This window comes from Bidens hawaiensis, unplaced genomic scaffold (genome assembly GCF_021521415.1).
Source record: "Bidens hawaiensis isolate Kalapana, Puna unplaced genomic scaffold, B.hawaiensis_p1.1 tig00004003_1, whole genome shotgun sequence".
NCBI classification, from domain to species: Eukaryota; Viridiplantae; Streptophyta; class Magnoliopsida; order Asterales; family Asteraceae; genus Bidens; species Bidens hawaiensis.
Window position 1 is genome coordinate 70,795 of NW_027491234.1, and position 16,828 is coordinate 87,622.

At 30.9% G+C, this 16,828-nt stretch overlaps 1 protein-coding gene across 1 annotated transcript; it reads right to left on the bottom strand.

Moving 5' to 3' along the window:
• Window positions 1-1,359: 1,359 nt before the first annotated feature.
• LOC143624946 (transcription factor HY5-like) lies at window positions 1,360-3,001 on the bottom strand. Its single transcript, XM_077095434.1, has 4 exons — window positions 2,902-3,001; window positions 1,912-2,104; window positions 1,675-1,831; window positions 1,360-1,540 (listed from the first exon to the last, which is right to left on the bottom strand). Exons 1-4 carry the CDS (start codon window positions 2,999-3,001, stop codon window positions 1,499-1,501), a joined length of 492 nt encoding a protein of 163 aa, XP_076951549.1. The 3' UTR covers window positions 1,360-1,498.
• Between the last annotated feature and the right edge of the window lie 13,827 nt (window positions 3,002-16,828).

Below are 16,828 nucleotides of genomic sequence, written 5' to 3' on the forward strand. Positions count from 1 at the left end.
ATATTTCATTTTCTTTGAGTTGCAAAAGTCGGTTGCAACTTCATATATCCAGGAACAAAAACACAAGCGATTATATCCATGTAATCCATTTTGTTTCATGTGATTAACGGAGAAAGCTGCGAATGCAAGACATGTAATATTTATTTCTTAATTTTTACTTTTTGCAACAAATAGTAATATTTATTGTTTACTTTTATTAGCAAAAGGATATAACTAGACTTGAGTTGTTTTATAACTTGGGAACGTGATAAATCCTGTAGAAGCATTCGACAGACAAGTCATGATCAACCCATAAACATCTGTATATCAATACATACCGAAGAAGCATTAAGTTGACCCTTGGTAAGTTTAACCTGATATCTCGACCAAGAGTGTACGAATATCTATCTAATCCCTGATGGGCTTAGCTTAATACGTTCCGATGATAGTAACTAACAACTGGGACCTGCAAAACCAAACATCGTGAGCTCGTTACGAGAAGGGGAGGTGGAGGGGCTTCTCGTAACCATCCTCTAGCGTGAGAATCAGTATGGTAAGTGATGAGAAATTATTAGTGAGATTGAGCTAATGTGGATCCGTTTATCGTTGGTATTATTCTCGTATTTATAGCTGAAGGGGAGGAGAAGAATTAGGCCAGCTGTCCCACTCAATGGAACCTTCTATTATCATGGTTGAGCATGATGCTGGCTCCTGATTGGTTAGACAGCTGGTTCGTGAAGATTCCTGTCGTGCGAGGGTCCTGTGAATGGTTCATCATGCAATCACAGGCATTATAGGGATCTCAACCTGTGATTGCTCATTTCTTTCCATATCACGCGTTGTCCTTTTTTTCACAACTATCTTCCGCTGAACTCTTTGAGTTGTTAAGTGTTAAGTGTTTCTTCCGCAATTAGTATATATCTTCCTAGAAGTGTATATCTTCCTACGCCTAAGGCATTCTTCATGCGGGTGGTTAATAATCCCTCCATGGGGAATATATATTTCTCCGCGAAAGGTCTACCACGTCTGCGAAGGATTTATCCTTGTGTCGTAGGGTATTTGGTACCCTACCTCCACAAGTCCCCCGGTCCTTTGTTTCTTCCTCGATTATTCTTTTACGGATGGAATATTGGACTTATTTTTGGTCGTTTGATTTTATGTTTATTTTTTTATCCGTAAGATCATTTTGGTAGGTACCATTACCAAAATAATGTAAAAGTCAGATTTTTATGTCGTTATAACATGTGGCAAAACTAACACCTTATACAATTTTATTAACTTAAGACAAGTTGTAAATTATAAAATCGGCCCAAGTACATGCCCATTTCAATATTTTATATGGACATCTAATTTATTAAATATCTTTACAAACATTCCACCATTAAAATAATTATATAATATTCTCAAATAAAGCTTCAACATCGCCATCCCCACCACCATTTATGTTCCTTAACACACAAGAAACGGCAAAAGCATGTGCTAATTACTTCCAAAACAAAATCTAATTCTACTTCTAATTCTACTTCCTTTCTTGAATGCCAGCCGTTGTGTTCTTCAGTATCTGCATCACAATAACAATAATCTAATCAGAACAAAGTCTCTTAAATATCAAAGGTTTAGGTTCAAGTTCCAGTAAGTAAAAAAAAAATTATCTTTCTAAAAGATATGAACATAAATAAATGAATATATACATACATGTCTAAGCATCTGGTTCTCATTTTGCAAAGTCGACATACGCTCTTCAAGCTCCGAGTTCTTCTTCTCCAACTCTTTAACGCGTGCCTCCAACTCGCTCAAGTACGCCTTCTTTCTTTCTCTTGCTTGTTGAGCCGAAACTCTATTCCTCAATAACCTGTTCAAACATTCCAAAATTTCAAATAAAATTCTTAATATATTATTGGTTACATTTGTAACAAGTTAACCTTTAAATACCTCTTTAACCGCTTGTTTTCTTTGTCAGCCGGACTTTTCCCTTTTCTCCTTGTGCCTTCCGTAGATACTTGAACCCGGTCTGGTTGTGAAACCGACACCGGTTCCCTGCCAGTTCCTGATGCGCCGACGGTTTCTGGTTCATCTTCTCCACCAATCTCCGGCACCTTTCTGATCTCATCATCACTCTCTATACCTATTATTATCACACATTACTCAAATCATAAATCAAATAAACTAACTAAACATATAAATAAATAGAGTAATTATTACAATACAATTTTGAAACAGAGGGTTATGCCAAAAAATGGAGGAGGACGATAACAATTACTCTAATAAAATATTAAATAGTACAGTAATAACTAGAGTAATTATTGCTATACAATTTTGAATTAGAGTAATTACAAAAAAATAAATTAGCTCAAAAACAAAAAAGTAATATGGTTATTTGACGCTTAGTATGTTAAATCTGTTAGTATTTAATACAAACATCGAATATATGCATGCCGATTGATCACAAAATTTACTCTTGTTCAAAAATTAAACTGTAGAGTAATTATTTTTATACAATTTTGAACTAAAGCAATTATAAAATAAATATATTAAGTTCTAGTTCAGAACTAAAAAATAATACTCTAGTTGTTATTTGCACTCTTAAAATGTTAAATCTATTTGTATTTGATCCTAAAATCAGCTAATATACATGTGATCACCAAATTTAATGTAATCCAAAAATTAAATTGTACAGTAATATTTAGAGCTATATATTGCTATACTGATTTGAACTAGAATAATTTCAAAAACAAATAAATAATTAAAGTAGAGTACTCTAGTTCAAAAACTGAAAAATAATGCTTTAGCTATTTGTACGTTTAGCATGTTAAATCTATTTATTTTTAATCCTAACACCAAATGTATGTACATGCGGATCAGATCACCATATTTGATATTTATAGAAAAAAAATACAAGAAATTAAATGACTGAAAATCTACCTTCTTTGACGTTAATTTGAAGAGCAGAGCTTGAAGATCTTTCACTACTTGACGGTAGACTCGCAGCGACCGAGCTCGTTGCCGCGGCTTGATCTTGCATTTCTAGCGAAAAAACGAGCGAGCAATTGATCAATGAAAACACTCTTTTTTCAAGTGTGTCGTCGGGTGAAAAGAATGAAACAAGGCGGGAAGATATTGGTGACAGAAAGAGAAAGTGAATAATATTATAGCCGTTAGATGATGAATGATCGGACGGTTAAAAAGGTGAGACGTGGAAACGTAATGTGCCACAATGTGAATGTGTTAATCTGAAGGCAGGCAGATGAGATACGTGGAGGAAGTGTGAGCTTAAGATGGTGACATGATTGGATGGCTGTGATTGGTTACAGGTGGTGGCGATTTGAAAGGTTTAATGGGATTCCGGGGCCCCTATTGACGTATTCTAGGTGCTCTATGTACGGGAATATGATGACAAAAGAAAGTGATTTGAAAGTGATGAGATCAACAATGATTGTATTAATAATAGGACATGTGACTGTGTGTGTAAATATCTAAACAGAATGTGATCACACATGACGTATCGTGTTCAAACGTCGTTTAGTTAATGTGATATAGGAGGACTACTTGCGTAGTTGTGTTATCGTATCACATGACCACTACTAAACTCACTTCACTTACGGATCGAACTGATCGATTATCCGTTAGTTTTATATGGTTTTAAAATGTATAGGGTTTGGATTTCTTTTTGAAATTGTTTCCTAGTTCCTTTCAAATTGTGATATTTTCTTTGTGATTAGGAAAGTTCAATCGTATAGTCCATAAAAGATAACACGAATGAATATGTAGACTTGTTATGAAACATCACAATACAATTAGACCAGTATTTTTTATATGTGACCGACACTCACAACGTTTCAGTTAGCGATTATAATTTGCCGGCAGTTAGACAATTATACTGAGAAATATCTCCACTGGGAGCTTAATAACTCAATTACTACTAATAGCAGATTCAACACAAAAACTTGGTTACCACTGATGATAATTTACTACTAAAGGTGGTTGTTCCTAATAACTAGTTCTCGCTTTTTATTGTTTACATGAAACTTTTCCTCAACTATGCAAATATAGTTGCTAGGGGTTTCACCCCCTATGATCTATCAGGTTCTAAGGTACTAGCTAGAAACAAGAATAATCCACTTCAAAAGGTGGTAGAAACGAGAATAATCTACCCTGAACTTCATAACTTGTAAAAAATTTATTTTCTCTCTTATTTGATGCTAGAAGATTATGATGATATTAAAATCACCAACATTCTTCAACCCGTTTTAGTGTAAATCTCGATTCACAGAATTTAATCATACTAGGAACGATATATTCATCCTAGGTCACTGTACTTTGGATTTTGAGCTCCTAAAATAATGAAGTTAGTGAAGTATTGGATTTGGATCCTCGCTAAAGTTAGATGTTTGGACAACTTTACTAAGTATAAATAGTGAACATCTTTATCTACATCATCATTACATATATATATATATATATATATATATATATATGATCAGGATCATGTGAGAACTTTTTGGGAATTGAGAACTATGAGAACCATTTTGTATCACAAAAAACCCAAAAATAAAAAAATCATAAAACAAAAAAAAACATAAAAATAAAAAAAGTAAAACCAAAGTTCTTATTTATCATCCCGGTTAAAAAAAAAATTACCGGTTTAGCTAAATTATACATATACATATATGTATAATATGTACATATATGTACACACATGTTTTTTTCCTATACACATATGTATAGTTTAAGGTACATGATAATGTACATATGTGTACATTACATAAGTAGAGATTAAATGAAAGTATACATATGTTTATAGGTATAAAACGAATTAAAAAGAAAAAAAATCAGTTTTTTTATTATACATATATGTATAATATGTGCACACATGTTTTTTCCTATACATATATGTATAATTTAAGGTAAATGATAATGTACATATGTGTATATTACGTAACTAAAGATTAAATGAAATTATACATATGTGTATAGGTCTAATACGAATTAAAAAGAAAAAAAAAATTTCGGTCTTTTTTTTTTCTTTAATGAAACCGGAATGAAATATAAGAATTTTGGTTTTTTTACTTTTTTAAAATTTTCGGTTTTGTTTGTTTTATAATTTTTTTAATATTTTTTAGAGGGTTTTTTTAGTGGTCCAAAATGGTTCTCAAAGTTCTCAATTTGCCAATGGTTTTCTTAGGATCCTTACCCTATATATATATATATATACATATGGGTTAGTTTCATTTGAGAACTCAAAAAAAGTTAAGAACTTTTAGGAACTCTCAAAAACCAAATATTTTTTAAACTTTTTTTATATATTAACATTATTTGATACTTGTTTTATCATATTTATAAAAAAAAATTTTGATTACATAAATAAATCACAAGTTTTACACGTGTAAAATTTATGTGATAAAAATTTACATATGTGTAAAAAAACATAGATATGTGTATAAAAATAATTTTCATAATTGTAATCGTAAATATATATGTCAAAAGTGATAAAACTACACTTAAATAACATTAATATACAAAATTATTTATAAAAAACGTTAGTTATTAAGAGTTCCTTCAAGTTCTTAAATAATTTAAAAGTTCTCAAATGATACTAATCCTATATATATATATATATATATATATATATATATATGAGAGATTTCAAATGAGAACCCCTTTGAGTTTTAAGAATTCGAAAGAACTCAGTGTAAGGATTTTTTCGAATTTTTTTTACACATGCGTAATATATGTAAGTTACATACACGTAAAAAAATTGCAGAATTTTTTACACACCGAGCCGACATTTTACACATTTGTAACAGACGTAAAAGGTAGTGTAACCACTTACATCTTTATTCTCTCTCCTACTTTGACGTTTTTGCCAGATTTAATCTCAACCACATATTCCAATCCACCTAATTAAATGTGTGGCATAAAATGGAGTTCTTAAGTTCTTACAACTCAACATGGTTCTCAAAAGATCCCTCCCCTATATATATATAAAGATTTCAATTAAGAACCATTTTGAGTTTTAAGAACTCGAAAGAACTCATAATTTTTTACGCACCGAGTCGACTTTTTACACATGTGTAACGGATGTAAAAGTTAGTGTAACCACTTACATATTTATTCTCTCTCCTACTTTGACTTTTTTGCTAGATTTAATTTCAACCATATATTCCAATCCATTTAATTAAATGTGTGGCCTAGAATGAAGTTCTTAAGTTCTTTAAACTCAATATGGTTCTCAAAATTCCCTCCCATACATATATATATATATATGAGAGATTTCAATTAAGAACTCCTTTGAGTTTTAAGAACTCAGTGTAACGATTTTTTTTTCGAATTTTTTTTACACATGCGTAATATATGTAAATTACATAAACGTAAAAAAATTACAGAATTTTTTACACACCGAGTCGACTTTTTACACATGTGTAACGGACGTAAAAGTTAGTGTAACCACTTAAATATTTATTCTTTCTCATACTTTGACTTTTTTGTCAGATTTAATCTCAACCACATATTCTAATCTATTTAATTAAATGTGTGGCCTAGAATGAAGTTCTTAAGTTCTTAAAACTCAACATTGTTCTCAAAATATCCCTTCCCTATATATATATATATATATATATATATATATATATATATATATAGGGTAAGGTTAAAATGAAAACTCATTTGAGTTGTGAAAACCCGCGAAAACCCTATGTAACATCGTTTTTTTGTTACATGTAATATATGTTGTAACATTTAATACAAAACATCGAAACATAAAAAAAAAATGTTTTGCTATTTTTTAACATTTTTTTACAATTTTTTATATATGTTTTCAGAAGAGAAAAAAAGTTATATTTATATTTACATTTTTTATTCACTTTAATTGTGGACCACAAGATTTAAACATTAATTAAAAACATGTGGTTGAGAATGAGTTTTTAGAGTTTTCACAACTGAAGTGGGTTTTCATTTTATACTTAGCCTATATATATATATATAGGGGAGATTTCAAATGAGAACCCTTTTGAGTTTTAAGAACTTAACGTAATGATTTTTTTTTTCGAAAATTTTTTTACACATGCATAATATATGTAGGTTACATATATGTAAAAAAATTACATAATTTTTTACGCACCGAGTCGACTTTTTACACATGTGTAACGGATGTAAAAGTTTGTGTAATCACTTACATATTTATTATCTCTCATACTTTGACTTTTTGGTCATATTTAATCTCAACCACATATTCCAATCCATTTAATTAAATGTGTGGCCAAGAATTGAGTTCTTAAGTTTTTAAAACTCAACATGGTTCTCAAAATATCCCTCCCCTATATATATATATATATATATATATATATATATATATATATATATAGGGGTGGGATCTAGAGAGAACTTCTCTTAAAGAGAGAACTAGAGAACTAATAAAAAATATTTTTAACTTTTTTTAAAAAAATATTTTGTGATTTTTTTTCTTTCAAGATGATATTGTTCCTAAAAAAAACTGGCGATGTAGTGCATGCACTAATGTGTATTGCATATATACGATAGTGTTTTATTGAATATAATAAAACACAATTGCATTATATAATACACACTATTGAATATATGTAAATACAAACACTAATATTTGTACTCGAAACAAACTATCGCATATACGTAATACAACACTAATGCACATATGCACTATATTGTTTTTTTGATATTTTTGTATATAATATAACACTATTGCACTAATACAATACAAAAAATTGCATACATACTATTCAATATTATTGCACATATCAAAATAGACACTAGTGCACATATGCAATAAAAAAGTCGATGTATTGCATATGTGCAGTGGCGGAACTTGACCATTTAAATTGGGGGGGAGGGGGGGGGGGGGGGGGCGAAATACATTCCAATAAATCCGATAAATCATATATGTTTCTTTTAACACTGGAGAGGGGGGGGGGATACATTCAACATTATGTCATAATTACCTTTTTTTTTTTATCCAATCAATGTAACACAAGAATAACTTAACGATGTAAACCTGATCTACTTCGTTGTTTTTTTGTTAGCCTATTGTCTTGTTAGTTTGCCTCATTTAATAAAAATTTGCGTTTCAGACCAAAAAAACATAAAATGATAAATAAATAAATAGAAGTATAAAACTACTAATTAAATAACAAAATCTCTTAATTTAGAAAAGATTCACCTAATAAAAAAGTTTGAAACCTTTGCAAGTGTAATGGTAATAAAACTATAAAAGTTTAAAATAATAGATATTAGCTACTAGCAGACTAGCCAGACTTTTATAATATATGTGTACTTATAATTACTTAAATGACCCTATCCATCTACCATCTTCTTCACTACATTTACAAGTACTGTATTGCTTCCATTTTCATCTATGGCTGATGACCATAAAAAACATTGTTCGACTATCCTTTCTTTATTTTAACTACTCTAATACTTTATAATATATGCTACCGAGTCCAAAAGCTGGAGGGGCCACGACCCCTCCCCGCCCCAACAAAGGTCCGCCCTTGCATATGTGCACTACGAGTTTTTTTTTAAAATTTTTTTTTATATTTTTCGAGTAAATGGTAACATAATATAAGAATAATGACAAAAACGGAAATTTAAAAATATTTTTTTAATTAAATTAAAAATATTTTTTTATTAGTTCTCTAGTTCTCTCTTTAAAAAGGAGTTCTCTCTTGATCCTCTCCCTATATATATATATATATATTTATATATATATATATAGGGTTAGGTTAAAATAAAAACTCACTTGAGTTGTGAAAACTCTAGAAACTCATTCTCAACCACATGTTTTTAATTAAAGTTTGAATCCTGTGGTGCATAATTAAAGTTAATAAAAAATATGTAAATATAAATATAACATTTTCTCTCTCCTGAAAACATATAAAAAAATTAGTAAAAAAATGTTAAAAAATAGCAAAACAATTTTTTTTATGTTACGATATTTTCTATTAAATGTTACAACATATATTACGTGTGCAAAAAAAAAAAAGAAAAAAGAAAAAAAAATGATGTTACATAGGGTTTTCACTACTAAAATGGGTTTTCATTATATACTTCCCCTATATATATATATATTGGGTTATGTTAGAATAAAAACCTGTTAGGTTAGAATAAAAACCCACTTGAGTTGTGAAAACTCTAGAAATTCATTATTAACCATATGTTTTTAATTAAAGATTAAATCTTGTGGTCCACAATTAAAGTTAATAAAAAATATAAAAGTTTATTTACATTTTCTCTCTCCTGAAAACATATATAAAAATTACTAAAAAAATGTAAAAAAAATAGCAAAACATTTTTTTTTTATGTTTTCGATGTTTTGTATTAAATGTAACAACGTATATTACATGTAACAAAAAAAAAACGATGTTACATAGGGTTTCACGGGTTTTCTCAACTAAGAGATATATATATATATATATATATATATATATATATATATATATATATATATATATATATAGTTTGAAAACCCTCTTAGTTGAAAAAACCCGTAATAAGATACTGAATTCCCATAGACTAGTTCACAAGTCGCTTAAGGGGATTGATTACAACCAATTTAAATCCCTCGTAGTAAGATACTGAATTCCCATCTAACATAATGTTATATATCGATCTCATTGTTCAAAGCCTACCTTTAGAAATTTGAGCACGTATGTTATATCATTGCAGGGTATGTGTTAGAGAAGGAGTTTGAAACTTCTTAATAGCTTATAAAAAAATGCACATGCGATCGTAAGATGAAAAAAAAAACACCTACATGAGTATGAGGCTTAATGCTGAAATACAAACAGAGCACTGAAGATCATATTTTACGTAATCAACTTTTCTCTATGGTGTCATCTTTTATGCTTGACTTCATTTAAGTTAAAATTTTAGCAAGCAATGGTTTCCCCAAATTTGATAATATTTAATGTAGTTGTGAAATTAAGAGCACAATATATCAATAAAGATTCATTTTAACTGCTACTTTTACCAAAAAAAACCTTGTGTATGGCTCCATGTGAAAGAGCATTAAGACATCGATCATTTCAACCACCCCTTTTTGATGTTTCGGCGATGGCTTGAATTTAATCTTTTAGACGTCATCTTTGCATAAATCAGTCACTGGTTCATCATCGATATCTTTATTTCACACGACTTCTGTTTTTAATTAAACCTTTTCTTATTTATACATATGAGTGTAGGAATTGAGATCATAAGGCATTAGGAAGAAGGATGACTCAACCACGTCCAAATACTCCTTTTCCCCAATAGATGTAACTTAAATGAATGCATTTTAGGAAATTTTAATCAAAAGTACATAGTTTTGATGGGTTTTGCGTGCAAGCTTAAACGCTCAACAACACCATATTCATTTTCCTCGAATAACAACAACAACAACAACAACAACTAGATAACAACCCGCCGCGTTGCGACGACGTAACAAAGCGAATTTGGTTGGTACTGGTTAAGTCCGTTACGGGATCAGTAGAAAACAAAAAATAAATAAATTCCTAAACGCCCAAACGGTATCGACACACGTACAAATTATGATCAAAGTGACACGAATTTGGTTGGTATTGGTTTAGGTTTGTTACGATACCATCACTAAACACAACAAATAAATTAATAAACGTCTTGAATAATAGTGGTATTCGTATAGCTTATGAAAAACAAAATTTAAAACGACACTTATTCGGTCAGTAAAACGGCTGCAACGATAAGTCGACACGAATTCGATCAGTATCAATTAGCTTCGTTATGGTACCAAAAGTAAACCCGAAAAATAATTCCATTAACATATTTGAAACAAAACGAATAAACCCCATACTTAAAAAAACTTAAAATATTCTAAAAGTCTATTGTGACTACAAGTAAACCTCGGGTGTTGTAAGGAAATGTCGATGCAAATTAATATTTTTACTTGAAGTTACGTTCGTTACGATATTAAAACTAAAAAAATGTTAAATATTAAACAAAAGAGAAAGAGAGTGAGAGAGATCATTAAAATGTTCAATAAAAAAATCTTAAGAATGACACATTTACACTCACCTATGAGAAATAGGTCATCAAAAAGTTAGAATTCGAACTTGCACAGGAAAATCAAGAAAATCTTAACGAAAACCATAATATCCATCACATCATATACATATACATATATATATATATATATGTCTATATAATCAATTGAATTACTTAAATACTCAAAGTAATGTGCTTGAAGATTATACGGCATCTACCAATTGTTATTTATCTTATATAATAATAATAATAATAATTTGAGATTACATAAATTATTATGTAAATAAACTTTCATATTTAAGTAATTGTACTCTTGCCATTGTGGTGTAGCTCACACGCTGTAACATCTCGAAAACACACCATTTAACTTTGGCTAAAAACGTCAAGATTTAAAGTTAAAGGACCAAAATAAAAATTCTGATTTCCAAGTCGTTCGCGCTAGATGAAGCATTCATCAGATTTACTTCGCGCTACGCGAAGTAACAATAACGAAAACCAATGTAAAAGGGTCGGTACGGGCTTGAACCATTTCATCCCAAAAACACCTTCCTAAACACACATTTAACCTAGAAATTCGTGCCCTAACTTTCCCGGCGAACCGACGGCTCATTTTTTGAAGATTGTGCGAGTTACGAAGCCTTGCTAACATCCAAACCTCTCTCTTACCGAATTTCTATCGACGAGTTGCTGTTCTTTTCTTATTATTATTATTATTATTATTATTATTATTATTATTATTCTCGAGTGATCGTTTAAGGTAGAGGTTATGTTTAAGTTATAATAGTTTAGACCTAGTCGAGGTATAGTCTTTAATTTTGAAAGATTTCTAACTAATGCTTTTACAAAAGAAATGACGTTACTTTCATAAGAAGTAATGCTATCAAAACTATATATTTTGACGGGCATGTAGTAACTGGGGGGGTATCACTAGTAGCAAGTTTTCTGCCTAAGGAAAATAATTCGTACAAATCCCAATCAACCGCGGGATCCGTTTACTTACCTGGAGAAACTTACCAACGTGATAGAATCTATTAGGCTAAAGCATGTTATTCCAAACGTCATATATAAATACAAGTATATTTTCATAAACGACTGTAGCTCTATCAAGGTTAACCAGATTCAAGGTCCAATCAAGAAACACTATCAAGGTATTTATACAAACCTATTTTACTATAGGTTAACATCAGACAGACAGGAAAGGTTTTCAAACATCGCCAGACCGACAATCACAGGTGAATACGTTAAACCTTTTACAGATAGACATTTTTACTCTTGTAATAAACAGGTTGTTTATTACAAAGAGTCTAATAAACATTTGCATGAGATTACATAATCTCTAAAATCGTTACAATACAAAATAGAAAATAAATGCAACTCAGACCGATTACACATGTGTCTGAATCCAAACATAACTGACTAAACAGGCATACAAAACCAAGTTAGTCATAACTTGTTCTCCAAACAGGATTACATAGCTCGGGAAACTCTATCTCCAAACAGGGGCTATGTAACCTAGGGGAACTCTTGAATTGTGTGTGTAGGGCAGTGGTACAAATCCCGGGAATGACCGACATTCCTGCTGAGATTGTGAACAGAAAACTATATTTGTATTAATTAGCAACTGTTATAAATTCTTATAAGAGTTAGTCAACGTTTTACCAGCTCATCGCTGACGTATTTTTTCCAACCATTGCAGGTACACAAGTGCTGGTAGCTATAGACGAGGATTAGAGTCATAGGGTTAGACGATCGCTATACAAGATGGCTCAATTTTGAATATAATCCTTGTAGTAATATAAAAACAATATTTTGTAATCGAATTTTCGGGTATTTAATTCCCGAGTAAATTTTCAATGTAAATTAATATTTTATAAAGTCTTCCACTAAAATAAAACCCGCAACTCTGATGTATTTACAAAACATGTGTCAGCTGGGTGTCACACTTCTGGGCCCTAAATCAGAATGTGACACACGGTAGAGTGAAAGTCTCTAAAATGAAAGGTCTTGGGTTCAATTCAAATAAAGGAGGAAATTTGCTGTAATTTAGGAAAGAGTAAGAATACATATAACATTTGCCGTTCAAATAAAAAGAAAAATGTTAACTGTATTCCTAAGGTTTTAAGATAATATGATATCCATTTCTCATCATGGAGTGTGTATCGGATACTTCTACAAATAAATCTGTTATGGATTTGTAAATTTGCTCGATATATGTCATCATCGTTCCACAACTTGACCGCTATAAAATGTTTCTAGAATTCTAGATGTTTTGGGTTTCAAATATGACAACAGGTTAAAACGTTATGCACTACCCAAAACAAATGAATGGTAAAGTCTCAACGTCAAATTTTGTTAAATCGAATTTAGCAAAGTTAAAACCAAATGGAGTTATCAAGAATGAATTGATGTGGTGACAGTAGCCGTACAAACCGCTCGTCGCTTGAACTTGCTCGACCCTCGCTTGGAAATTGCACAGAACATGTTCGCTCGTTTGGAAATTGCACAGAAAATGTTCACTCATTTGGAAATTGCACAGAAAATGTTTGCTTGTTTTTTCGCTTGATTGTAAACGAGCCGCTCTGCTCGGTTTGGTCCAGATCGAATATTTTTAATTTATTTGATATATAGTTATATACGAACAAATACATAAACATATAGACAACACACATAAAATATAAGTATACGATTTTTTAAACTCTTTTAAATTTTTCTTATTCTGTCAATTTTATAGTTCCCTTAGTTTGTTTCAAGTTTTTTGAATACTAGAAGTTTGCTTACATGTTTATTATATCTCACTTCGAACTTTTTTCTCCTAAAAATTTGCAGTATATTACACGTTTGTATAAAAACTACTAATTTAATATATTTTTTATAACCTTCAAAATTATTTCTTATTTAAAATTTTAGAGTAAAAAAGAAATAAATAATGCTCAAAAGTCGCTCAATGTTCGATCAAAAAATGCTCGATTCAATTTTGGCTCGTATCGATTTTTGCTCGGTTCAAAGAACAACCCTATGTGGTGATAAATTAACATATAGCAAGCGAACTAATGAAGGCAGCCTATGAGACAGAAACAAACAGGCTGGGCTAAGCAGCCCATGAGCGATAAACAAAAGCAGCCTAGGCGGCCCAATTAAAAAAATTAAAAAAGCAGGTCACGAAGGGTTTGGACTGAGGTCCAGCAATTGCTTGGTTTATCTTCATGCTAGCATAGGTTCTTTTGACGATCAGGAGTCAGGACTATGGTTTAATTCAATTTATTATTTAACTAGGTTAGAACCCGTGTGACATACGGGTTGGTCAAAAATATAATAAAACGAAATAAAAAAAACATATATATACATAGTAAGATAGATAATAGGTTCATATTATATAAATAATTATACCACTTTAAGTAAACATCTAAATTACAATTCTCTAAATATTTCCTTAACTTAGGTTACAGTTATCGCAACATATGTGTCGGAAAATTTTAATGTATATCAATTAAATTTCAATAAAACTACTTACAATTATTTTGAACTAAACATGAACCCAAATAAGTCATTTACAATTACTTGCAATTAACTGTATGATAAAGGTGATATAAAGTTGCATTATGATGTGCAGACTGGTAAGATATTTGAGAGGAGTTCTTTTTGTTATCACAAACCATTTTTTTATCCTTCGGTTCTCCTTTAAGATGGCTAAACTTTATAAAAAATCTAAAATATAATATAATAGTGATAGTAACATGGCCAGTTAAAAAAAATAAAACTTACTATTTGTGCTCAATCTTTGTTGTGTAGAGACTAAGGGCATGTTTGGGACTGAGTTTGAAAAATGCTTATTGGGTTTTTCAAAAAGCCATTTTAAAAAGCCAGGATTTGGGGCTTTTGGAAAAATGCTTTTCAACCCTTTCAAAAATCCAAAATAAGAAAGTTTTTGTGATTGCCTAACACATTTTTAATTTATTAGCTTTTTGAAAATACCAATAAGTATTTTTCAAACTCAATCCCAAACATGCTCTAAATTCTCATTGGTGATACCTATATAAAAAAAATAAAAAGTTAAAGATGATAATTTACTAAATAAATAACTATTATGCAATCAATACTAAAAATAATAGTTTAGAAAAATATACTATCAGTAATATTAGATAGAGATATTCGCAAGGTAGTATTGCTAAATGTAGAATACATCATCTCCTTAAAAACAATAAAAAGTCCATGGTTCTTCGAAAACAATCAACTAAGAATAAAAGTAATTCAAACATTGCATATTCGAAGACATTTACTCGTTAATCTATTAAACATTGAATCTTGTACTATATCAACTTGCTTTTTGGATATTTTAATGTGTGTTTTTGAAGATAATATGTCTTTATTTAAATAATGCTTATCGATAATTGATGACATACTTTATTTTGTTTGTAATATATTTCTAAGTAAAAAATTGGTGTTATATAATGATCATAGAATTATGGTTTCAATTTAAAGACAACGGATTACATATAAATCAACTACATGAATTAGATTACATGATTCAGATTAAATGAATCGCATTAAGAAGATTGATCGATTGAACCTGTGAATCGATTGAATCCGATTGAATATGTCTAGGTGAATCGATTGACTTCAATTGAGGATGTTAACCCGATTAAATCTGTGAAGATGAAACAATTGAATATGTGAATCTGATTACAAAGGTTTGATAGTTACCTTGAATGCTGATGAATTTCAATGTAATAGGTAGATAGTGATTGCTAAGGATAGAACATGTGAATCGGGATTAAAAAAATTCTGAATAATAGGCATCGCAAGTTTGATTTTAAAATTGAATTAAAGTAATTATCAATAATTAAGAAATGCCATGTGACACTTTGAAGAAATTTGGTGAAAATAAAAGGAGAATTTGATGGAAAACCACTTGTCATGTGCCACTTTGAAAACTCATTGTTAATTTAAAATAAAACGAAAGATATTGAGTTTTGAATTTAAAATAATAGGAATTGCCATGTGGCGATTTGAAGACTCCTTGTTAATTATAAAGAAGAAAGGTTTCTTGAAAACCCACTCTTCTATTATATAGGTGATGTTGATGAGTAATATTTACATTTACCACTTAAATATTATTGTATTGTGACAACATACTTTTCCGAAGTTTGCTTATGTTTATGTTAATTGTAAGACAATAATTGATTCTCCGATGTTGGCATTTCACTTTAATGTCTATTTGATATGAGGTAATAGAACTGAAATGAATATGGTAATGAAATGAACTAAGGAATGAAATTAGTTATTACCATTCTAATAAGATGACTGGTTATCACATGAGAATCGAATGATTCATTACTTTACGTTGTTTGGTATACAGAAAAAGACAGAAAATAAAAATAAAAATAAAAATAAAATTAAAATGGTAGTGAATGACGGTGATGGTGGGAGGTAGGTGGCGTTGGTGGGCGGTGATGGTGGTTGGAGGTGGGGATGGGTGGTGGCGGTAATGTTAGAGGAGGCGGGCGGTGGCAGTAGTTGGTGGCAATAATGATGGTGGTGGCGGCGGCCAGGGTGGGAGCAATGGTCGATGGAGGTGGCGGGCGGTGGTAGTCGACGACAGTGGGTGGCGGGGACGGTTATGGTGGTGGTAGTGAACAGCGGGCGACGTGCGGTGGTAAGGGGCAGGGCGGTAGTTAATGGCGGTGGTGGGCGGCTGCCAGTGATGAGGGTGGCTAGCGATGGTGGTAGGTGGTGGGTGGCGTCGGTGGTGATGGTTGTTGTTGGTGGTGGTTGTTGATGATTTGGTGGTTGGTGGGTGCGGGAGGTGATGTAGGGTGAAAGAGGA